Here is a 25,836-nt window from a genome sequence, read left to right as displayed (position 1 = left end):
CTTCCACTGTGTCCTGCTCTCCCTGCTTGTGCTCTCTCTCTCTCTCTCTCTGATAAGTAAGTAAACAAAATCTTAAAAGAAAAAAAAAAAGACATTCTATGATAACTGATGGGGCCCAGGACACACTCCTCCAAACTATGGCACCTTGGCTTACTGGATATTTTAAGCTGAAGATCGAGAAATTGCAGATGTTGGAAGCACTCTCTGACTTCCCATGAAGCAGGTCATGAGACCCTCATGTGAGAGGGGCCCTCCTTATACCCAGAAGAAAGGATCATCCTTATCTCTTAAAATGGAGGGATACTGAGAATTTGAATGAAAAGGCCATGCTAAGTTCCCCGCAATTTACTACACTTAGCTCATATCCTTCTGTCCTCTCAGTTTCCCACAGCTTTCCACTTTTCATCTAATCGCATATAAAAATGATCAAGTTTAACTGTTTCTTTGGGTCTTCATTTCTTTATGAAGGGCTCCTATGTCACATAAAACTTAAATTTATATGCCTTTGTTAATCTATCTTTTGGTATAGAGCCCCAGCCAAGAACTTTAAAAAGATAAGAGGAAGAAGATTTTTTTTTTAAGATTTTATTTATTTATTTGACAGAGAGAGATCACAAGTAGGCAGAGAGGCAGGCAGAGAGAGAGAGGAAAGCAGGCTCTCCACTCAGCAGAGAGCCCCATGTGGGACTTGATCCCAGGACCCTGGGATCATGACCTGAGCCGAAGGCAGCGGCTTAACCCACTGAGCCACCCAGGCGTCCCGAGGAAGAAGATATTTTTTAAAAATTATGTTAAAAGATATTATTAGATGATATCAAGTAATAATTAAGAATTACCATTGATTTTGTTAGCAATGATAATGGTGTTATTACATATATATTTTTTAAGTCTCCACAGTTTTTCTGGAAGACCAAATGAACACTATATGCAAATCTCTGTACTTGAAATGAGTGTTTCGTGGAAAAACAGGCTTTATTTCAAAGCAACCCGAAAAAGGCCAGGTCCACAACTACAAACTGGAGGAGGGGGAGCACACAATTACACATCCATTAGGCAGGGCCTCAGTCAGGAGTCGCGCCAGTTCCTCTTGATTCCCCACCACCTAATCAGTTTCCTCTTCAGGCTGAAACTGAAAAGTAGAATTGAAGATGCCCATGATATCTCTGTTATCCAAATACGCCTATTTCAGGAAAGAGGACATCTGGAGCTTAATTATTAAAATATTTACACTGAGAATACAGTTCATTTAGTAGCTTTCTTCCCATTTTCACGTTTTTAAAAGAGCCACAGAGGGCTCATTCAAGTTTTAAGCAGTTCAGTTGGTAAAGATCCTGTCTTTACTTCATAGGACACGGATTATAATCAGTAAGTCCTCAGGACAGCCAACTGAAAGATTATTCCATTGCTTTTGAAGCACTGGTCGGGTTGGCATCTGCAATGGTAGCCAAATAAATGAGATTTCTGTGTAACACATGCTGGTACCTATGGGTGAAAAGAGGCAAAAATTAGAGGCTTTATTTTGCTGAACATGAACAAAAGACTGGAAAGGAATTTACGCACTCAGTTGGAATGGCTCATCTCTTGATTGGATGATCCAGTATCGTCAACCTCCTTGTTTAACACCAATGAAAATATATCCAGAATCTATCTGTTCTCACATACCACTTTCATAGCTACCTCTCTGGGTCAAGCCACTATCCTTGCTGTATTGGACCAGTCTCCTAGCTGGTCTCCCTGCTTTGCCTCTGCACTCCTACTCTACCCCCACATAGCAACCTAAGTGATTATTGTGCAGTTTAAGTCAAGACTTGCCATACCTCTAATTAAACCCTCCAAAGGCTCCTATTTCATTCTGAGTAAAGCTGAGCCCTTCTAGCCCTTCTGGTGGCCTACAAAGCTCTACATGATTGGGGCCTCTAGTCATCTCTCTGACCTTAGCTCCTACCACTTTCCCTTCGCCCACTGAGGTCTGGCTAAGGTCTGCCTACAGTGTCCTCTTTGCTGTGACCTGAAGCTAACTAGTGTGCTTCAGTCAAGGGGGCTTTTCCACCTAATGCTGTCTCTGCTTTATATACCTAGCTAGCTCAGCACTCCTCCCTGCCAATTAGCCTGCTTTATTCTTACTTAAAGCACTTATTAGTATGTACCTAATTGTATGACTTCCTCCCTCTAGATTCTAGGCTCTAGAATGTAAAGTCCATAAAAGCAGAGCTGGCACCTGATTGGATAAAAAGCAGAGCTGGTTTTGATACTGATTCCCCAGGAGCTGATACAGTGTCTGGTATTCAGTAGTAGTTATAAAGTATTTGTGGAACAAAATTATAGAAGGAACAAGGCACTCTTATGGTATCATATGAGCTTACTATAGTAGTGATTCTCAATCAGGGGGCACAGTTTTCTACCCAGGAAGACAAATCAGACTGGGGACTTGGGCAGGAAGCACAGCCCATGCAATGTGAAAAAGCCCACCAGAAAATTTGGTAACTTTCTTACCCACAGGCTGAGAATCACTACACCAAAAGGAATATATTGCAACTATTTTCCATATAGAAAAATGAGAGTTTACTATAAACTGCAAAAAAGTAAACTACCAAATGCCAGAACCAAATGTAAAGACTTATGCAAAGATGGCGATCTCTACTTTTCCACTGAGCTGTTTGGTGAGAAACTATAGGTGATTTTTTTTTTTTAGGGGATGGAAAAAAGCATGGTTTTCTTAAAGATGTCTTCAGTAAAAATGAAATAATGTACTTTTCTATAATAAATGGAGCATAATTCCTAAAAGAGACTATTTTCTGTGATTTTGGTATATAGCTAGATAGCACATTCAATTACTGTGCAGAATTTGACTTCGGCCTAATGTGGAAGTCTTTTATTGGTCCCTGTGTGCATTACAGACCAACGGCAAGTTAGAAAATGAAGGGGGTGTGGCACCTGGGTAGCTCTGTCGGTTAAGCCTCTGACTCTTCATCTCAGCTCAGATCTAGATCTCAGAGTGGTGAGTGCAAGATCGGTGTTGGGCTCCATGCTGGGCGTGGAGCCTACTAAAAAAAAAAAAAAGGAACTTAGCAGTCAAATGGCCTGGCCTGACCCTCTCAGGAAAAAGATAAGCTGGGGATCCATGAGGAGAAACGGGCCAGAGCTCGCATTCCCTTCCCCATCCCTATTGTCATCAACTGACCCGTCTACGTGAAGGCAGTTTGCAATGAGCATAAGTCAAATTTTGAAGAGGGTGCCACGTCTAACTCCAGGCTTCACAATGTGCTGTCTGTGTAGTCTTGGGCGGGTAAGTAACCTCTCTGAGCCTCACTGGCGATCAATCACGCAAGACTCCTAGTTCAGGGCAGCTGCTGTATCACCACACTGGTTTCACCCTACACTCAAAAGTCGGGGGTTGGAGCGGGGACTTACTGGACGCACTCATTCGCCAGGCCTTTGTTCTGATACTCCACTATACAGCGGATGAGCTGGTCATTCTCCTCCAAAAGCTGAAAGACCAGAGAAGGGGTCAGTGCAGAGCGTAATCAGGACGGCCGAGAACACTGCCCTCCCCCAACTCTCTCCAATGCCGGGCTGTCCTGCCCCAGTCCCTTTGCCAACTTCGTTCCCATCTCACTCCAAACCCCTGCAAAGTCATCCCCCTACGCACAACACAAGCCTCAGCTGGGATTCCGCTCACTCCAGGAAGCTTCCCGCACCCACCCGCAGCCCTTGGGATCTCCACTAAGGAACATCTCTCTGCCCGAGTTAGCGCTCACCCGCTGGATCGTCTCCTGATTGACTTCCGCCTTGCCTTTCAGCCAGTCCGGTACGAAGGCCACCGACATTCCGGGAAGCCAGGTTGTACTTGGGCCTCAGACCCTGCGGACCTCGGCGCATCTAGATCGGAGCCAACCAGCTAAACGCAGTACGGCCGCAGCAGGGATCCACGATAGGTGGGGCCCACGCTCTCGGCGTTGATTGGGTCCTCCCTTTGACTGGGAACAAGCGGAACGTCATTTGTGATTGGGCGCGCAAGAGCAATGCTTAGAGCGTCAGTCTCGGCCCCGCCCCCGTCCCCGGGGCTTGGAGCTGTTTGCCCCTCCTTTGCATTTGCGCAGTCCGGAGGGCGGGGTCTGGCAGGAGCCGCTCGCCTCTTAGGCGCGGTGTCCCTTCTGTCTGCGGGAGTACCTTGCCCAGGGTCACGCAGGGATCGTGGCCTGTCCAAATCCAGGAGAGGCTGGGCAGTCATATAAGAAATCAGAGTGACTGAGAAAAAGACAGAAGCAATTACAAAGGCTGTTGAAAGGTCAATCAAGGTAGAGACTAGAACTTTGATGTCCTTAATGAAGGAAATTTCAGTGATATGTCGAGGCAGCAGTGAGAATTGCCAGGGACAGTGAAATTCAGGAAAGGTGGAGCAAATGGGACCTTTAGAGTAGGCCCCTTTCCCCAGGAAGTTTGGATGTAAAAGGGAAAAGGGAATGAACGTGGTAGTTGGAGGGACAGAAGTTAGTGGGAGCTGAGGACTCTCACTTTAATGGTTGCTCTTTCCTCAGTGAAGGAGGCATCTGGAAGAGGGAGGGAGATGTTGAAGAGTGAAAGATCTGGGGAGCATGTGGGAGATTTCGAGGTTGATTGTGGGAAAAATTGGAGATAGGCAAACATAGGGTGCTGGACCATATTGAGGACTTGGTGGAGGTGGGCAATGTACATACGTAGCACTAATCTGTGTGGCTTTGAGATTTTTTTCCAGCAACACTTACAGCTCAGGAACAGATAGAGAGAAGCCAGAAGGTTGGATTTTTTCCCCAGAGTTGGAGTGCTGCCAGGCAGGTGTGACAGAAGAATTACTGCACAGTGGAGCATATTGGGAAGAAGGTGATGGAAGTGATAGACCTTGGACTTTCAGTTGATGGGAAAGAGTGGAGAGAAGTGATTGGAAATAAACTTTGGAGAGAGGTGATACACAGAACAAAGTAAAAGGCCAAGTGGACTGGAGGCTTCTGCAGGCCAGAGAACAGTGGGCAGACTTCTGGGAACAGCCTAGGGACAGTCAGAGATCAGGTGTCTGCATTTACAACTTTGGACATGGAACTCTTCTGCGGTGATAACAGCAGTCCAGGGTGTAACCCTGGAAGTGGAGGGATGAAGAAGCCCAGAAGAGAAACCCTCTGGAGTCAGAATGGCCAGTGATTGGAGAGGAGGGCTAGTACTTCAGATGCCACATCATCTCTGTACCCAGTCCACTGAGATGCCTGGGCCACACTAGCTGCACCAGTCAAAAGGCACAAAGCCCTATTATAAAGCACTCACATTGCGGGTTCTGCGAGCCCGAGCTTCAGAACCTCTGGGTTTTTGTGGGTTTGGTGCCAATTTTTCCTTCCCCATCCAAGCCAGAGCCTTGTTTTCATGACTTGTGGTGAGAAGAACCTATCTTCATTCACTTGTGAATGCACTTTGAGGGGGAATCCTAGCTTCTTCCCAGGCCCATACAGTGAAGGGGTTTTCAATCTCCTTTTCAGTCTCCTTTGTCAGTCCCAAAAAATCCCATTGATTTTATCCTTTGTGCCTTTTATGACCTACGCTCATGATCTTTCGTCACACAGGCCAACACTGACTCAGTGTGGGAGGACACTACACAAGAATGTGAATACCAGGAGGCAGGGATCCCTGGAGTTTGTCTTGGACTCTGTCATAACTCTCTTCTGTTTCATTTTGTAATTTTTTCTCTGTCTATGTAATTTCCCTGCTTCAATTTCCACCCATGTGGTGGTGACTTTCAAAAGTCTATGTCTAGCCCGGACTGGTACATGGAAATGTATATTCATGTATACATTATATATTCAACTGCCTACATTGACATCCCAACTAGAAATCTCAAAGGCGCCTCAAATTCAGTTTGTCTAAGATGGAACTAGTGGTCATTCTTCTTTCCAAAATCAGGTCCTCTTCCATTGTTCTTTATGTCCTATGAATCCTTCCACTAGCTACCAGTTCACCCAAGGCTGAAGAGTGGCATTACCCTTGAAGATACTTTGTTGCTCTTCCACATCCAAATCACCACCACGTCTTGTTGATTTTGCTATGAGTGTCTGCAGACTGGCTGCTTCTCCTCCTCCTCATTGTGGCTCCAGTCCAAGCCCAAGCTCTAGCATCATCCTTTCATGCCCAGATGGCTGCACTGGCTTCCCAGCCGGACCTGTCAGAGCTTCCATGAGCCTTCTTCATTTTGTTCTTAACTACAGCAGCCAAAGTGATCTTACAAATGCAAGTTTGATCAGTTTCCCACTGTCCTAAACTTTCTACCATGGCCTATAAGATCCTACAGACTTAGCTCTGCTCTCTAGTGGTTCTCACCCTATTCCTTACTCTCTAAACTCTTGAGTTTTTTCCTACCATGTCTTTTTTTTTTTTTTTGGTGGCAAAATATACATAACATAAAATTTACTAGTTTAACCATTTTAACTTTTATTTATTTTTTTAAAAAAGATTTTATTTATTTATTTGAGAGAGAGTGAGCAAGAGAGAGCACAAATGGGAGGGGCAGAAGGGGAAGCAGACTCTCTGCTGGGTAAGGAGCCTGACATTGGGCTCACTTCCAGGACCCTGGGATCATGACCTGAGCTGAAAGCAGATACCTAACCAAGCCACCCAGGCGCCTCCACTTTAACCATTTTTAAATATACATTTCTGTGACATTTAAAATTTTACGTTGTTGTGCAGCCATCCCTACCATCCATTTTTCAGAGCTTTTTCACCTTCCCCAGCTGAAATTCTGTGTCTGTTAAACACTAGGTTCTCACGTACTACCCTGATTCTTTTCATCCCTCCAAGAAGCCTCCCTGTTCTTTATACATACTCTACCCTCTGTCTGAAACACTCTTCTTTCCCCCTTTGCCTAGTTAGCTACTAGTCAGCAGGTGTCACATTCTGAAGGAAGCCTCCTCCTACTCTGAAGTTCATACCAGAACCTCCTGTAACTTCTCTGAAAAACCTTGTTCTCTGAAGAACACATACCTCAATTTGTATTTGAACATATGTGTAATTGTTTGTTTGATGGGTGCTCTCACTCTGCCCTCTCTTAACATAGTTTTTAGTGTCAGGAGTTCCTCGTTGTGTCCCCAGTGCCTGTTAGAGTGTCTGGCGCAAAGCATGTGCTCAAAATTTGTTGGACGAAAAGTAAACGGACGAATTCTGCTCCTCTGCATTGGACCATCCATCTGTGATATGAATGCCTCCATCCCCAGACTGGGATGTGTCCCTCCGGGGTCGGACTTTAGCACCTCATCCAGTGTGGCAGGAGGCTGTGCTCTTTGGTTTGTCTATCTTGCCTATCTTGCTTCCCGCCCAGGGGCGCAGACAGCGAAACACACACACAGCTGGGGCGTGTCGTGCAATGACGCGGAACCTCCCTGCCTCGGCACGTCAGTTGCGGATTCTACCCCGGCAGGAATCGTGCTTAGACCGAGAAGTCTCCTGGCACCTCCGGACGTGGGAATTACAGGCTTGGACATCAAACCCACGAGGGTGAGAGCCAGGAGATGGGAATTAGGTTGGGAGGCGCGCGCGCCCCTGCCACACCCCCTCTACATTTGGGTTGCAGCCCTTTAAGAACCCGCTCATTCAAGATTCCTCCGGGACCGGCGGGGAAAGCGCTCCGGGATTGGTCTGTTCGGGGGAGGGTGTCGCTTAGCAGCAGCGAATGAAGAATTCAAGACTTGCGCATGCGTACCACCGCCTACCTGCGCCCGGGCCGCCAGTGACCTGGGCCGGGTCCGCCCGGTGGGCCGAGGTTGCAGAGGAGGCGGCGGGTGGTACCGCGGCGAGGCGACAAGGCGGCGAGGCGGCGCGACCGGCGGGCGCCGACTCCCGGAGGCCGCCGTCGGGGTGAGGTGAGGGCTCGCGGGCGGAGGCGGGCGCCGCGGCCCGTTAGCCGAAAGCGGGCGGGGTCGGGTGTGGCGCAGGGCGGGCCTGGAGATGGAGGCGGCCCCGGGCCCGCCCCGCCCTCAGGCCGGGCTTAGCCCCACCCGGCTTCGTGGGGCTTCCAGGAGCCGTCTCGCCCCCTGTCTTTCCCCGGCTGCTCTCCGGACTCGGGGAGAACCGAGGCGCGCGCCTTCAGGAACCCTAAGCTGACAGATGCGCGTCGAGCGCTGCTCCCAATGGGATGAGAAGGGGTGTGTCCAAATGAGAGAGGGGGCGATCGTTCCCTTGATTATCCACGAAGCCCCTGTCAGAGTACTGTTTAATTTTAATAGCAAAGTTTCCTTACCATACTGAAATTATACGATTTGGGTTACCAAATACTGGGTGCATTGGACCAGCTTTTCCGAACTATCAGGTGTAGGAGGTGATGTACATCTGTGTCTATTATAGACTTACATCTAGACCTCAGGAGACGGAAGGATAAAAAACAATCTGGCGAAAAAGGTTTTTAGAAATCAGAGCCACAAAAGAATATTCCCAGTGGCCAAAAGTAATTGGTGAAATTTGCTACAGGGTGAGAACCAAAAAAATAAGGTTCAGACTAATGGATAACGTAATTTTAATTAAGGTTTACCAAGGAATTCATCCTGATAAAGGGAATTTTAGTAAAATTAGAATGTAAAATAATTGAAAGTGGTTTAATATTGGTAAATCTAATTAAGTTGATATAAAAGAATTTGCTCTGGAAAATACATTTTAGACGATGGTTATTATCGATCTGTATGTGTTGACAACACAGAAGACATCTGGAATCGGAAAGTTTTATTCTTAGAAGGAGCTTCAGAAACCAGCTGCATCCAAAAGGTGATTGATGGTCAGAGAAGAAAACTGACTTATTCAAAGAAACACAATGAGTAAGGAACAACTGTAACAAGTGTAACCCTAGGCCTCTGTTCCTTCTATTAACAGGTCTCTGATTAGTTGAGTAGTAAGTAATGCTCTAGCAGAAAGTAGGTGTAATCCCAAAGACTGGATTTAGAGAGGCAGAATAAAGTGAAAAGGTTACACAGGCTTTTGAATATTTTGAGTAAGGGAAGTTTGGTTTTGAATCCTGGCTCTATCATTTATGCCTTTGAAACTACAGTTTTCCCACCTGTTCAGTGTAGATTATGATTATTAGATTATCTACCTCATAGATAGTTATTAGCATTAAATAACATTATCAGTTTAAAAGTTCCTAGCATAATGCCTCACATTTAATATTAGCTGCTATCAAGTTCAGTCCCCTGAACTTCAGCTCCTATCAAAGAATTGACCTAAACCCACCTGCCCTCCATACTGTCCCCAACCAACATGGTACAAAGGAGCCTGAATGATCTTAATTGGGTAACCAGTTCTCAAGTCTTGTGGCTGAAGATGAATTCAGTAAGGATGACATAACTCAGTATTGTTTTCTGCATTGTATATTCGGGGAGTGGGTAATGTGCCTTATGGTCAAGACTTTGTTTGAATATTTGAGTACCAAATAAAACTTTTTTTGTTTGCTTATGTTAATCTTTTGCAAGGCCTGGTCATGACCGGGTCATTTAATGTTTTTCTTTCACGTTTTCTTTCTCTCTCTCTTTTGGAGGGAGGAGGAGGAGGAGGAGGAGTATATGTGGTGGGGATTTGAGAGAGGGCTAAGTGTAAGGGGGGAGGAGAAAAACCAATGGAACAAGGGTGGCTTCCAGCTTGGTACAAAGTCTTTGCTGGTAGAAGAGGGATAATCTATGACATGAGCAGTTTATAAATAGATGCTGAGAAGAGGATTTAGGGAAAGAGGGATGCAGATTACCATACAACTTTCATAAAGCCTAATAGTAACTTGGGTGCTGTAATTTGTTTACTAATTCAGTTTCTACTTTAAAAAAATCTATTTATATAAATTTTTTTCCTCTCTAAGTAAAAATTTATTGTGGAACAGTGCTCAAAATATGGATCAGAATATGGCAAGATCTGAAAACCCACATTTCTTTTCCCAGTGGGCAAAAATAAAGCAGCTTTTAGGTCACTCATTCATTTGCTTAGCAGTTTTTACTGAGACTTCCTCATGTGTGCCAGGCATGGTGTCAGGTTATGAGGCCTACTGACCTGTAGAAGGAGCTGGGAAGACCTGGAAGACAAACTAGTGTCTCTGTGTGAGTACTCCGAGGTTACTTTTGTCCTTATATAATGGATAATATATTTTTTTCTTTAATTGTGGCATGATTTTCCAGATTTATACCACTATTTCTTGTTTTGTTTTGTTTTTTTTAAAGATTTCATCCATTTATTTGACAGAGAGAGATCACAAGCAGGCAGAGAGGCAGGCAGAGAGAGAGAGAGGAGGAAGCAGGCAGCAGGCTCCCTGCTGAGCAGAGAGCCCGACGATGCGGGCCTTGATCCCAGGACCCCGAGATCATGACCTGAGCTGAAGGCAGCAGCTCAACCCACTGAGCCACCCAGGCGCCCTACTTCTTGTTTTTTAAACTGAATACAAGTTATTGGTAAACAGCTTTTATTTTAATTAATTCTCAGATTAGAGTACCTTCCAGTTTGGAAATGTCATGTAGTTATGGAGCTGCTCGCTATAAAACATGTTTTTCTTTTTTTTTTTAAAGATTTTATTTATTTATTTTACAGAGACACAGCAAGAGAGGGAACACAAGCAGGGTGAGTGGGAGAGGGAGAAGCAGGCTTCCTGCCAAGTGGGGAGCCTGATGCTGAGCATCATCCTAGGACCACAGGATCATGACCTGAGCCAAAGGCAGATGCCTACCAACTAAGCCACCCAGGCACCCCATAAAACATGTTTTTCAACATTTGCACATAAATCATTGAAACTATAGTTAAGTAGCAGAAAAGACTATTGCCTACTTATAGAGATATTTGAAAATGACACTTAAACATAAAAAGCCTCATTTAAGTAAGTGGTATAAAGACTTTAAGTTAATACTTTTTTCTTCAAATTTTATTTAAAAGTAATTATAAGAAGTTGCCAAGATAGTATAGGGAGGTCCCATATACCTTTTACCTAGTTTCTCCCATTGGTTACATCTTACATAATAAGGATAGTACAATATCAAATCTAGGAAATTAACATTGATATAAAGTATATATAGTTCCATGCCACTTTACCGCATGTGTAGTTTCCTATAACCACCATTGCAGTCAAGATACAGGATTGTTGCTTCACCACAAAGATCTTCCTCTTGTTCTCCTTTCCAGTCACACTCATTCTCCTCCTCCCCACCAACCCTAACCCTTGGCAACCACTAATCATTTCTCCATCTCTGTAATTTTGTCATTCTGAGAATGTTACATAAAAGGATTCCTATGATACGTGACCTTTTGAGATAGGGTTTTTTTGTTGTTTTTGTTCCACACAGTGCTTTTGAGATCCATCCGAGTTTTGAGTTTCAATAGTTTCTTTCTTTTTACTGCTGAGTAGTATTCCATTATATGAATGTACTGTTGTTGTTTTTTTTAACCATTCACTATTTTTAGGATATTTAGTTGTTTCCTGTTCTTGACTATTATAAATAAAGCTGTTAAGAACAATTGTACACAGGTGTTTGTGGGGACATAAATTTTCATTTCTTGAGATAAATGCCCAGCAGTGTGATTGATAGATCATTTGTTAATTGCATGTTTAGTTTTAAAAGACACTGCCAAACTACTTTCCCCAAGTGGCTGTTCTGTTTTGTAGTAACATATGAGAGATTCAGTTCCTATGCATGCCTTCCCAGCATTTGATATTTTCACTTTAAAAAATTTTAGCTGTTCTCATTGGTATATAGTATTATCTCATTTTGATTTTAAGTTACTTTTCCCTTAATTGCTAGTGATGCTGAACATCTTTTCATGTGCTTTTTTGCCACCTGTGTATTCTTTTTGGTGAAATGTCTGTTCATGTACTTCACCCATTTTCTAATTAGATTGTTTTTTTACTGTTGAATTTTGAGAGTTCTTTATAGATTCCAGTTATATAGATATCTGTATTATCAGATATGTGGTTTAAAAAATATTTTCTCCCAGCCTCTGGATTGCCTTTTCATCCTTTTCTCTGGAGGTTTTGCAGATTGAATATTTTTAATTTTGATGAAATCCAATTTACTGTTTTTTCTTTTGTGGATTATGCTTTTGGTCTCATGTCTAAGAACTCTTCTCCAAGTCCTGAAGATTGCTTCTTATATTTTCTTCCATTTTTATAGTTTTATTTTTTAAGATTTACATTTATGACACATTTTGAATTGATTTTTATGTGAGGTTTAGGTCAAGAATTTTTTTCCTTATAGATATCCATTGCTACAGCACCAACTATAGAAAAAACTATCCTCACTCCACTGAACTGGTTTTGCACCATTGTCAAAAATCATTTGGCTATACTTCTGTAGGTCTATTTCTGTATTGTCTATTGATCTTTGTTTCTGTTCCTCTGCGGTAGCACTCAACCTTGACTAGTATAGCTATATAATAAGTCTTGAAGTAGGATAGCATGGTTCCTTCCACTTTATTCTTTTTCAAAATTGTTTTAGCTATTTTCGTTTCTTTGCCTTCGCACATAAATTTTAGAATAGGTTAAAAAAAAATTTTAGAATAGGTTTATCTATCTCTACAAACTATCATTCTGTTGTTTTTATAGGAAGTGCATTTAACCAGTGTATCAATTTGGGTGAGAATTAACATCTTTACTACATTGAGTCATCCAATCCATGATCATGGTATTTTTCCTCATTTATTTAAGACTTCTTTGATTTCTTTCAGCAGTGTTTTGTAGTTTTCAGCATAGAAGCCCTATAGATGTTGAGTTAAATTTATACCTAAGTATTTTATTTAAAAAATGATAGCTTCATTGAGATTTTTTTGGCGTAATTGTAATTTGGCATAATTGTTTTTAATTTTGTTTTCTATGTGTTCTTGCTAGTTTATAGAAATACAGTTGATTTTTTTTTAAGATTTATTTATTTATTTATTTGACACACAGAGAAAGATCACACATAGGCAGAGAGGCAGGCAGAGAGAGAGAGGAGGAAGCAGGCTCCCCGCAGAGCAGAGAGCCCACTTTGGGACCCTATCTCAGGACCCTGAGATCATGACCCGAGCCAGAGGCAGAGGCCTTAACCCACTGAGTCACTCAGGTGCCCTACAGTTGATTTTTGTATGTTGATTTTACATCTTGCAACCTTTTTGAATTCATTAGTTCTGGGAGGTGTTTTGGTAGGCTCCTCAGGATTTTTCATGTAGATTGTTATGTCATTGGCAAATAAGAGTAGTTTGCTTTCTTCCTTTTGTATCTGTATGCCTTTTATTTCTGTTTCTTGCCTTATTGCACTGGGTAGAACTTCTAGTAATATGTTTAATAGTAACTGTGAGCACAGACATCATTGTTTGATATCTGATATTAGAGGGAAAGCATTCTGTCTTTAACTATTAAGTATGATGTTAGCTGTAGGTTTTTTGTAGATGTTCTTTACCTCATTGAGGAAGTTCACCTCTCTTTGTATTTTGCTGAAGATTTTATCATGAAGAAGTGTTGAATTACATTAGATGTCCTTTCTATATTAATTGATATCATTGTGTGATTTTTTTTTTTAGCCTGTTAATATAATGGATTATAGTGACTGATTTTACTATGTTTACCCAGCCTTGCATCCTTGGAATAAATCTCACTTGGTTATGGTGTCTAATTCATTTTATTATATTGCTGAATTCTTGTTGCTAGTATTTTGTTAAGGATTTTCACATATAAGTTCATGATGATTATTGGCCTTTAGTTTTCTGGGTTTAACATCAGTGTGGTATTGTCTTCATAAAAAGAATTTAGAATTGTTTCCTCTTTTATTTTTTGAAAGAGATTGTGCAGAATTGGTGTTAATTCTTCGTTACATTTTTTACACATTCAGTAGAATCCTCCAGTAAAACTGTCTTGACTTGGAGATTGTAGAAGTTCTAAAATTACAAATGAAAATTTCTTAATAGGAAATTTGGTTATAAGATTGTTTAAATTACCTATTTCATATTGGGTGAATTGTGGTAATGCTTTTTGAGGAACTGACTATTTCATCTACATTTTCAGATTTATGGATGTAGAGTTGTCTATAGTATTCCCTTGTTATTTTTTCTAATATTAGGATTTGGTGCTATAAATTTCCCTCTTAACACTACTTTAGCTGTGTCCCACATATTTTGGTAAGTTTTCCTTTTTATTCAGTGTATTTTTAAATTTCCTTTGAGACTTCCTTTTTGACTCATGCGTTATTTAAAAATGTGTTGTGTAATTTGTAAGTGTTTGGAGGTTTTTAGTACCACTCTGTTATTACTTTTTAGATTGATTATATTGTGGTCCCAGATCACACTCTGTATGCATTTTAAAACATTTGTTGAGGTTTGTTTTATGGCCCACATCTATCTTGCTGTATGTTCTGTGGGTCCTTGAAAGGAACTCTCTTGTTGGATGCAGTATTCTTTAAGTGTTGATTACATACTTTGGTTGATAGTGTTGTTGAGATCTTCTGTATCTTTGCTGGTTTTCTATCCATTGTTGAGAAAGTAATGTTGAAGTTTTTAACTGTAGTTGTGGATTCGTCTGTTTCTCCTTTAACTTTATCAATTTTGCTTCACCTATTTTGTTTGGTGCATATATGTTTAGTTTTATGTCTTCTTGGTAGATTTACTGTTTTATTATTATGTAATATTCTCCATCTTTGGAATTTTCTTTGAAGTGTACTTTATCTGATTTTAATGTAACTCATTCTTTTCTCTTTTTTTGAGATTGTGAGAGAGAGAGAGAACATGGGCAGGGGCAGAGGGAGAGGGAGAGAGAATCCTCAAGCAGATTCCCTGCTGAGCACAGAATCCAATGCAGGCCTGGATCCCAAAACCCTGAGATCGTGACCTGAGCCGAGATCATGATCTGAGCTAAAATTAAGAGTTGGATGCTTAACTGGCTGAGCCACCCACATGCCCCACTCTTTCTTTTGATTAATATTTGCATGGTATATTTTTTTCTATTCCTTTACTTTCAATTTACCTATATTGTTATGTTTGAAGTGAATTTCTTAGAGAAAGTAAATAATTGGGTCATGTCTTTTATCAACTATGTCAATCTCTGTCTTTAATGTATATTTAGACCATTTAGATTTGATGTAATCATTGATATATTATAATTTAAGTATGCTCTTTTATTTTTTGTTTTCTGTTTATTGTTTTTTGATCCTGTGATCCTGCATCCCTGTGAATAATTCAAATGTCTTTTAGAATTCCATTTGTATCTATGTATAGTGTTTTTAAGGGTATCTCTTTTTTTTTTTTAAGATTTTATTTATTTATTTGACAGAGAGAAATCACAAGTAGATGGAGAGGCAGGCAGAGAGAGAGAGGGAAGCAGGCTCCCCGCTGAGCAGAGAGCCCGACGCGGGACTCGATCCCAGGACCCTGAGATCATGACCTGAGCCGAAGGCAGCGGCTTAACCCACTGAGCCACCCAGGCGCCCCAGGGTATCTCTTTTTATAGCTTTTTCAGTGGCTGCTCCAGTATACAGCTACAGTGTACATATGTATGTAATTATATGTATATGCATGCTTATATACATATACATACTTATACATGCATATATATATGTCTACATGTGTGCATATTTATGACTTATCATAGTCTTCTGAAGTTAGCATTTTACCATTTCAAGTGAAGCATAGAAACTTTACCTCCCTTTGTATCTCTGTACCGCCTAAACATTTCCTCTTAAATATTTCATCTAAATACATTGAGAGCACCAGAAATGTTATAGCTATTGCTTCCATCATCAAACATAATATAAAAACTTATAAGAAGGATAGTGTCTTGTATTTTCCCATGTTTTTATTCTCTCTGTGGTGTTTTCTTTTTTCCTAAGATTCTTTCTTTTATTATTTCCTTTCTGTTTAGAGAACTCCCTTTAGCCATTCTCTTAGAGCAGGTGTGTTGGTAACAGATTCTCTCAGTGTTCTTCATCTAAATATGGTTTAGTTTTCCTTTCATTCTTGAAGGATATTTTGCTGAAAATACAGGATACTAGGTTGGCAGTTCTTTTAGCACTTGAGAAATATGTTTTCTTTGGACCTCCATGGTTTCTATGAGAAATTTGCTGGCATTTGAATTGGCCCCCAACCTACCCCCCAATATTATTTCTTGTTGCCTTCAACATTTTTTTGTCTCTAGTTTTATCAAGAGTGACTATTGTATTTGTTGGCATGGATTTCTTTGGGTTTATCCTTTTTGGGATTTATTCTGCTTTTTTAGTCTGTTGGCTTATATTTTTTGTCAACTTTAGGAAATTTTCTAATCTCTTTGAATACTTTTTCAGTCCTGCTCTCTTTCTCTTGTGCTCCAGTGACATGTGTGTTAGATAATTTGTTATAGCCCTACAGTCCCTGAGGCTCTGTATAATATTTTTCAATCTAATTTCTCTCAGATTGTTCAAATTAAGTATTTTTTTTGTTCTGTCTACTGATTTGAATCATTCTTCTGTCCCCTCCATTTTGCTGTTGAGCTCATCTATTGAATTTTTTTACTTCTAGAATTTTTTAAATTCTGAAACTTCCATCTGGTTTTTATATCTTCTATTTCTTTGCTGCGACTTTTAATTTTTCATTTGTTTCAAGTGTGTTTATAATTGCTCATTGAAGCTTTTTTATGATAGTTACTTTAAAGTCTATCATCTTGTTGTTAGCATCAGCTGATGGTCTCTTCTTCTTACTCAAGCTGAGATTTTCCTGGTTCTTAGTATGGCCAGTTAATTTTTATTGAAACCCAGACATCTTGGATGTTATGTTACAAGACTCTGGATCTTACTTGGATCTGTTTTAGTTGGCCTTTATGTTAGCAGGGAAGTGGGAACACTATCTCATTACTGCCAAGTGGGAATAAAAGTTCAGGTTTCCCCCCTGGGCCTCTTTTTGGCTCCCTGGAGGAAAGGGACTACTCATTATTGCTGGGCAGAGATAGGAATTCTGTCTCCTTAATGATACAGTGGGAGAGGTTGGCTCTTTGTTGCCTGTAGCTCCCTGCCTGGTCTTCTCTGACATGCCAGCAGCATGGAGAGTTGTGGGGGGCACCTTATTAGTGCCAGGTAAGAGTAGAAGTCTGGGCTCTTAATTCAGCCTTTATTGTAGATATATGATGGCTACAGTTTTTCTTTGGTGTTTGACTGGAGTGGAGTGTTTTTGTCTAAAACTTTTCTGTTTTGTTGGGCTGCATGCACCTTTCCTGCTTCTTTGGATAGAGAGAGGCTTTTTTTTTTTTTTTTTTTTTAATTGTTGGGTCTTTTTTTTCTCCTCCTCCTTCTTTTTTTGTCTTCATTGGCATTTTTGAGTTGCCAGCTTCTCCAGCACCAAGACCAGGATATATGAGGCAAAAAGAAAACTGAGCAAGCTCACACAACTCTGTCATTTCCCAGTTCCCAAAGTCCCTCGCCAGTCTGCCACCTTCTCTCCACCTTTCAGATGTTTATGTTTATCTCATATATAATGTCCGTGGTTTTTAGTACTATTAGTGGGAGTAGGAAAAAGTACTTAAACGCCACCTTCAGAAGCAGAAGTCATCAGTTCATTCTTTTCGAGCAGTGATCAGATCTCTTATCCAAGTATAGACCATCTCATCATAGCTCATAACCTGCATTTGCAAATACCAGATCCCTACAGTATACAAAGCTCTTACCAGGCCCTGCGAAGACACAAAGATGAGCCTTTCCCTGTTTGTATTAAGGTTTTTTTCATCTTTTGGAATACAAAGTACATGTCACAGAGGAATAAAATGCTCTTTTCTCTGTTCTTAGACACTTCCACGGCCGTGTGTAAAATCCTTCCATGCCTCAGGTAGCTGCCGTCCTATATACTTACACACTCATACATGTACACAAACACAGGTGACCCTTAATATCAGTGTCTCCTTCTTGTAAGCATCATAAAAATTTTAAAATAAATGGATGTGGGTTTCATTAGTTTACAGTACTACTAACTTGATAGAACTGACCAATGGTTTTATCTATCTTGAATGCTATTGTTTGAGGAGAGACAGGTTTTATCACCAAAAGGATCAAGAGGGTGAAGAAGAGAGCCTGGGTCCTTTAGAGAGTGGTAGAACTGGTTCTTCGATTACGATCACTTAGAAAGTTCACTGTTTTCCTTTTTTACTGGTTTAAATCAATACCTGGCACATAGTGGACGTTCTATAAAAATAGCACTAGAGAGGATATTGGAGGTTGACAGTTGGAATACATGCATACTGTTTTCCCTTAAAGAGCTCAGAATTTACTCAGCCCCCTAGAAAGTACCTTTCTTATTTTACCTTGGGGTGTTTCTGTCCTGTCTTTGACTCTCTTGGTATTTCATGGATTCATATTCTCTCTCTCTCTCTCCTCTTTTAGGTTGGTGGTGAGGAAGTGGGGAGGGTGGGAGGAGTACTCAGCGTCTTTAAATCTTGGCCTAGCATTCTTGTTGAAGTTGTTGTTCTTTCTTATCAAGTAGTGTGCTCAGAAACATCTTCATTACAGGGATTCTTAAACACTTGTCTACATGCATTGCAGAATGGCTGTACCTTGCATTCACCAAAATAACACTGTTGTCAAGGTAACAAGCAAGTTGCGGTTCTTGTTTTGCCACTAAATCCTAGACTCACATTGATATTTTAGTCTTCCCCTGTCTCTATCAGGGATTTGTGCCCATAAATATTTAAAAATTTATTTCTAAATTAAATATTTCAAACATTCATGAAAGTATAAGAAGGTAACCTCCATACATCCAAGCCCTGGTGACCTCTTGGGTGCTCGAGATCTCAGAAGCAGCCCACAGGGCCTTCTGGCCGTTGGCCAGGCTCTGCTAGCCGTGCTGGGAACTTAGCACTTTTGTGTGTGGAGGCATTTTTCCTGGGGCTTTTCACATTTTTATTCCTCAATGGAATATGTGGGGAGATGGGACAATGGACTTGGTAGGATCTGTTGGCTTATAGACTAAGTTTTCTTTTTGCCTTCTCTTGTTTTTATACCACTGCAGTCTCTTCATGGGTAAAATGGGAATAATTATTCGTTTATACATTCTAGATAGGGTCTTTATTCTTAAAACTTACACTTAGGTAATGGAAATGCAAATTAGCAAAATAGAGAACAAAGAGATAAGTAGATGTACTTCTGACTGGACAAGTCTGGGAAAGGTTTCATGGAAAGGGTGGATTGGAGACAGTCCTTTGACCTGGATTTGGATATGAGGATATCAGAGGAGTAGCAGACATAGGCAGAGAATACATCGAACCACAGAGGTGAAGAGAAGAGTGTGTATCAGAGGGGTACCCCTTTCTTCCTGATTATAGGAAATGAAAGGTCAAATGAGGTTACATCTTTGGAGTTCTTTGAAAGGAAAGTCTACCAGCATCTGTATCTATTAACAGCCCATCAGGTAGAGGACCTCACAAACCCAGTCTGGGAAACAGGATGTGTAGGTGCATGGAAAGAGCCATTAAAGCTGCAGTGGCCACCTCACTGATCTCTGGTGGTGGGACTACCATGGCCTACGCGTGTAGGTTATGCCCTGTGCCAGCACCTGCAGAGTTAATGGCTGGGGCTAAAACCTAGCCAGGCTCTGCTAGCAGAACTGGTCCAGGCTGTTTCCACCCTGAGAATCACCTTGTTCTGATTTGCCAAGGGCACCATGAGGGCTCAGAATCTATTTCCTTTTGTCTCTTACTAGTGCCCACATATTGTGACCAAATATTTAGGATCTCACTGTAATATAATTTGCTAAATGACTTCCTTTAGCCATTTGTAGGGACTCAGTCATCATTTTGAAGACTGGCTTGGTATCAGATGTTTGCAGAAATACAGGAGGACATACTCTGTCTTTCAGTTCCATTTTTGCCTTCTGTTCTCCCCACCACCAACTCAGGTTGATGATCAGAATCCCTCTACTGCAGGTGAGGATAAGACAACTAAACTGTTCAACACCTACCTCCCCAGGTGACCTGAAATGCACAGGGCACTGGACCCCACCCCTACTGCTTCCAGGTCAGGTGCCTCCAGTCCCTTTGGGGCCATCTTGCTACCCGTGTCCCAGCTAGCCACCTGTCATTGCTGTTGCTTCTGAGCCTTTCTGGTGCAGCTTCCTTGCTTCTCTGTTCCTTTCTCCCTCATCCTAGTTGGTTTCATTCTGGAAGGGGAGAGATTCATTAGAAGGAAAAGCAGGGTTACAGGTGAGGAAGAGACAGGAAGGAAAACGAAGGAGGAAGATAGGGAGCTACATAGCAGTAGAGGCCAGGAAATTAGTAATACAGGCAACATCTGCAATTCCAGTGGGGGTGAGGGTGAAACCACCAGAATGACGTTTCAGGTACAGGGATGTTTCTGTCACTATCATCTGCCTTCAGTAACAAGATGACCTTGCTTTCCTCAGGTGTCCTCATGACTTCCCCTGCAGACCATGTCTATGATCCTTTTTGCCTGTGTGGTGAGGGTGAGGGATGGACTGCCTCTCTCCGCCTCCACTGACTTTTACCACACCCAAGATTTTCTGGAATGCCGGAGACGGCTCAAGACTTTAGCCTTGCGACTGGCCCAGTACCCAGGTCGAGGTTCTGCAGAAGGATGTGACTTCAATATACAGTAAGCAAGCATGCTCACTTTTTCAGAACATCTGCAAACTTAGGTTTACTTTGAAGCATGTGTGGGGATAACATTAGGTTATCACATGCTGTGTCACGAGTGGGTCTGCTGTCAGATAGTGGTCTGAGGTGGTGTGGATTTATAGCCAGAGAATTAAGGGAGCGTGATTGCCCCCCCTCCTCACCTCCCATGGAGCCTGCTGCTCCTACTCTTGCCCTTCTGTTAGTGTGTGGGCTCCGGGGGCACAGGAGCAAAAACTGAGCTGTACCTGAAACCACCTTCCTCTGTGTCCCTTCCTCATTATGCTCTGATTATCTAACATCCTATGGGAACTTGGTGCTGGACTGCAAATAGGAAAACTTTTCTCTGATAAGAAAAAAATAAGGTCTGTGACTTCAAAGGACTTTCTGGGTGTTTCAGCAGTCTTTTGTGAAAACTGTAATGTAAAATGTTCTGCTCATTTGTATTTTGGATTAAATATTCACCATTATTTTTCACAGATGAAACAGGCTTTTTTTTCCCATATGGGTGAGCAGTATTATAGCTTACTTTATAGTTAAGGAGTTGAAATATTTTCCCACAGTTACCATTAATAAATTACAACATCAGGAATTAATTCTCTCACAGTTCTGGAGGCCAGAAGTCCAAAATGAAGGTGTCGGTAGGGGCATGGGGTCTTGGAGGCTCTAAGGAAGACCTTCGCATGCCTCTCTACCACCTTCTAGTGGTTGCTGGCAGTCCTTGTCATTCCATGTCCCGTGGAAGAGTTACTCCAGTCTCTGCCTTCTTGGTTACATGGCCTTTTTCCCTCTATCTCTGTAACGATATTTCACACCAGTCATTGGATGGAGGCTACCCTAATCCGTTATAACCTAATTTTATCTTGATTGCATCTGCAAAGACTGTTTCCAAATAAGGTCATAGTCACAGGCACTGGGAGTTAGGACTTCAGCATATCTTTTTTTGGGAGACACAGTCAGCCCACAAATAGGGATTCTCTTTCAAATAGAAAATACCCACCCTAGACAGACTTAAGCCCTCTGGAAAGTTCCTTGTATAAGAAGGAGGTTATCCTTTTTTTTTTTGATTGACAAAGTTTTTATGTAGAAAAGATGATAGAACAGTATAACCTAAAAACCCTTTGCCAGAAACATCCTGAAATGTGGGTAAATGTATATGAGAAATTGTTTTCAATGTGTAGCTGAGCTCGAAGGAAAGAATTCCCAAGGTCCCAGAAGTGACGGGGAACAGGATATCAAGGTGCTAAAGGTGTGGGCTGACACTGAGGCTCCGGGGGAACCAGTCAGGATCAACTCAGGCCCTGAGTTTCAGCACGCACAAATAAAAGGAGAGGCCTGTGGGCATCCGCTGGGTGAGGCATAGGAACAAGACCCGGGTATGAGGAAGGCCTTCTGGTCAGGCAACAGCCCTGGTGGAACCGTGGGAAATAGCCGCCCACCAGTACAGGACTTGCTTATCTTTACTTGGCTTTGAATGGGAAGGAAAAACAAAATCTAAGACATTGGAACCCTGCTTCTGTGCCTCATGTGGGACTGGAGTTTAAGTCTAAACCAAGGTTCAGTGATTGGTATTGGTTCCAGACTGATGACACTCCTGGAGTAGCTGATCAGAGCAAATGGAAAGCTTCTCCAGATGGTGTGTGCCACAACTCAGTCCTTGAGAGAGTCTTACAGGGAAAAAAAAAAAGAAAGAAAGAAGCTCCACACTGTTCCCTCTCACCAAACATTACAGAACACCAAAGGAGCTATTTTTCAATGAGTGGGAATCAGTAGACACTACAGAGAGAACTTGAGTCCCCAGAACCTGGAACGGTAGCATGATAGTCTGAAAAGTAGTGGAAGAAGGAGAAAAGCCTGCATCAGTTTTATGAGACCAGAATAACCCCAATACCACAACCAGATGGAAGACAGTGCAAGAAAGGAAATGACATAGACACAAAAGTCCTAAATAAAACATTAGCAAACTAAATCTAGCAGTTGTGTGTACATGAATATATATGAATTGCCCCCAAGAAGGCTTCATTTCAGTATGCCAGGATGATTAAACATTAGAAAGCTATCAGTGTCAATTAAAAAAGAAGAAGATTTTGCTCTGTAGGCATAGAGAAGCCTGAGGCTACCTCTCCTTAGTGGAACGTGCATCCCTTGTGCAGGAATCAAAAAGAGCGATCACACAGTGTCAGTGGCAAATAGCTGCTCCTTAGTTTAGAGGAAGGATGAGAAAGGCAAAGTGCCAGGTAGGCCCAGCCGAAGAGACAGTAGACATGCAGCAAACAGCTACTGGGCTGCTCAAGGCCAGGCAGGTGCTGGGCATGGCCATGGTTGTGTCTGAGTATGGGGCAGGAATACAGGGGTCGGCCCTCCACTAATGCAGGTGTTGCCCCTTTGTTTCAGTTTCTCTTCTTTGCGGGATGTGGCTTGCATGGCTATCTGCTCCCGCCAGTGTCCAGCGGCCATGGCCTTCTGCTTCCTGGAGACCGTGTGGTGGGAATTCACAGCTTCCTACGATACCACCTGTATTGGCCTGGCCTCCAGGCCATATGCCTTTCTCGAGTTCGGTTTGTAACCCTCTCTCTTATATATTGCTCTCTCTTACGGCATTGTGTGTGTTGAACTGATGGTTTAGATTTGGCTTTTGGCCATCAAGGAAAACCTCTGGAGGTGCTGTAGCATGTCACTGGAGGTCAGCCTGGTCCCCTGAGATTTCACTGTGATTGACGTGGCCCAGAAAGCTTCAGGGCTTAGTGCTGGCTTCCCTCCTCAGAGCCTGAGACAGGGTTGGGGAATGGTGAAACCCATCTTGGTTTTTCCCCAGAGTCCTCTAAGCAGGGGTCAGCAAACTGTGGTCCGAGGGCCAGGTGCCTGGTTTGTGTGTGTTTTTTTTTTTTTAATAAAGTGGAAGTCAGCTACGCTCATTCTTTTACGGGTCACCTGTGGCTGCTTTGTCCCTCACCAGCAGAATTGAATAGTTGTGACAGAGACCATACAGGCCCTAGAAGCCAAGAATATTGACTATGTAGCCCTTTAAGAAGACTTGCCAACCTCTCCCTGCTCTAGAGTTACTACTCAAAGGGTGGTTCCCTTATTGTGAGGTTGGTACAGAAAGTGAGAATAACAAGTGTTTAGAAATTCATACAGTAATTTGACATTCCTGCAGTCTTTTTGTTGCCTTTTATCAGAGTATCGGTCTGCATCCATTTGGAAATAAGAAAAACTGGGCCTTTACTCAGAGGTCAGAAGTACTCCTCTGAAAGAGGGTAGTTTTTTCCTGAGCATTGCCACAGAGGCCTTGTAGAGGCTTGATAATTACAGCGTGTGCTCTGTTTTTCTCAGGTGAGTCAAGTCATCCTGAGCTCTCGGGAGAACAGGAGTTGAGGTGGGAGTTGGGGGGCCTTCTGTGGCCTCTGTGTAGACAGCTGCTGTCTCTGCGATGCTCTCGAATAAGGGACTGGCAGCAGTTGGTGGGTGCAGAGAAGTGTTGCTTTCTGGAACTATTGCCAGAGCCCTCAGACCCCCTCATGTGGCCCACCGGCTGGCATTTCTTTGTCACCTAAGCGGTGCTGGGGAATCCCTGGGATACAGGCCTCTTGCCTGGCAGACCTGTGACACAGACAGAAGGTTCTCCCCAAGTCTCCCTGTAAGACCTTGTTCACTGCTGCTCTCAGCCCTGCTTTTTCCTGCAAAGAGGGCATGCTAGCCCCGGACAGACCATAGCTGTGGAATCCCTTGGCTGTCAGTCCTAAGGGACTGTCAGCTGTGGACTCTGTTCTTCTCCCCGCCTCAGTGCTGCATGTGCCTTCCTGCTAAAGCGCTGTGCGCGCTCTGACAGCAGACCCTTCCCCAGCATCATGCGTGCCCCCTGCTGAGTGGAAGGAGAATATCATAGTAGCTATTCTGTGTATGACTTATGCATCAGTTTGCTTTGCCAGTGTGTGTGAAACTACGTCAGATACTTACTAAAACTTGGTAATGGATTAATACTAAGGTAAATACAATAATTAAAACCAATGCCTTTCAAATATAGAATCTTAGTTTATATAATCACATTTATTTGTAATTTTTTTCTCATATGCCTTTTTTTGGGGTAATTAGTTCAAGAATAACTGTCTTCCCTTGTTAAGCTTTGACATTTCAGTGAATTGCCCTGGACTGTGCTATCAGAAGTGGCTGAGCTAAGACTCAAGCCCTTATTCTTTGACTCCCTCATCGCTGAGATGCTGGAGAGCATCGATGCCTTCTCTGTAGACATGCGTATTTTAAGTATTATGCACTGAAGAGATTGATGAGACCGGTAATGACACGTAGTAGTTGTTTGACGGTTAGGTATGTCTCAACACACTGGCTGACTTAGTAGCTTGCTTAGAAACATGAATTTCATTTTGTACGTATTGTTCTATGAGATCCATTCCCGTGCAGCTGTTTAACTTGGGTTGCTCTCTTTTTGCAGACAGTACCATTCAGAAAGTGAAGTGGCATTTTAACCATGTAAGTTATGTTCAAATGGAGAGCAGCTTGGAAAAAATTCAGGAGGAGCTGGAGTTCCAGCCTCCAGTGGTCCTCACTCTGGAGGACACCGATGTGGCAAATGGAATAATGAACGGTCATACACAGATACACTTGGAGCCTGGTAAGTGGTTAGCTGTGCTCTGGTGTTGATGAAAATGGCATGACACTAGGTGTTTCAAATGGACATTGACCTTTTTTTTTTTAAGTCGGAGGCTTTTTGGGGGGTAGGTGATGAAATATATGGGGAAATATATGGACTGATCCTGTTTGCAGGTGACTGTTAGAAAACACGACTCTTCAAGCAGAGAGAGTCAATTATCATATGGTTTCACTTATTTGTGGAGTATAACAAATAGCATGGAGGACAAGGGGTGTTAGAGAGGAGAAGGGAGTTGGGGTAAATTGGATGGGGGGGTGAATCACGAGAGACTCTGGACTCTGAAAAACAATCTGAGGGGTTTGAAGTGGCGGGGGGTTGGGAGGTTGGGGTACCAGGTGGTGGGTATTATAGAGGGCATGGATTGCATGGAGCACTGGGTGTGGTGAAAAAATAATGAATAATGTTTTTCTGAAAATAAATAAATTGGAAAAAAAAAAATGAATACTGTTTTTCTAAAAATAACTAAATTGAAAAAAAAAAAAAAAAACACTTGACTCTTACAATAGCGAATTGATTGCGGGAGTGGGCAACTCGTAATGATGTTCAGAAGAGTGACTTGGCAGATTGTTTCCTTAACTGGGGTGAAGTCTACAAGTTT

At 42.3% G+C, this 25,836-nt stretch overlaps 2 protein-coding genes across 11 annotated transcripts in view; one reads left to right on the top strand and one right to left on the bottom strand.

Moving 5' to 3' along the window:
- Positions 1 to 953: 953 nt before the first annotated feature.
- On the bottom strand, positions 954 to 3,989 carry SS18L2 (SS18 like 2). The gene is made up of 3 exons (XM_044252467.1): positions 3,759 to 3,989; positions 3,412 to 3,488; positions 954 to 1,482 (listed from the first exon to the last, which is right to left on the bottom strand). Exons 1-3 carry the CDS (start codon positions 3,825 to 3,827, stop codon positions 1,395 to 1,397), a joined length of 234 nt encoding a protein of 77 aa, XP_044108402.1. The 5' UTR covers positions 3,828 to 3,989; the 3' UTR covers positions 954 to 1,394.
- Positions 3,990 to 7,401: 3,412 nt separating this feature from the next.
- The window catches only part of SEC22C (SEC22 homolog C, vesicle trafficking protein), a 31,303-nt gene continuing 12,868 nt past the window's right edge, over positions 7,402 to 25,836 (top strand). For 7 of the 10 annotated variants that reach the window (XM_044252463.1, XM_044252461.1, XM_044252459.1 and 4 more), the window contains exons 1-4: positions 7,402 to 7,509; positions 20,344 to 20,552; positions 22,967 to 23,130; positions 25,020 to 25,199. In XM_044252463.1, the coding sequence (XP_044108398.1) occupies positions 20,371 to 20,552; positions 22,967 to 23,130; positions 25,020 to 25,199 (526 nt within the window). In that variant the 5' untranslated portion in view covers positions 7,402 to 7,509; positions 20,344 to 20,370. Of the gene's footprint in view, positions 7,510 to 7,747; positions 7,875 to 15,406; positions 15,424 to 20,343; positions 20,553 to 22,966; positions 23,131 to 25,019; positions 25,200 to 25,836 lie in introns of those variants that run through there. The other 3 variants (XM_044252458.1, XM_044252456.1, XM_044252457.1) reach the window with 3 other exon arrangements.

Source organism: Neovison vison, chromosome 6, assembly GCF_020171115.1.
Source record: "Neovison vison isolate M4711 chromosome 6, ASM_NN_V1, whole genome shotgun sequence".
Classification (NCBI taxonomy): Eukaryota; Metazoa; Chordata; class Mammalia; order Carnivora; family Mustelidae; genus Neogale; species Neogale vison.
The sequence above is the reverse complement of the archived record's forward strand: the minus strand, read 5'-3'. Positions and strand labels throughout refer to the sequence as shown.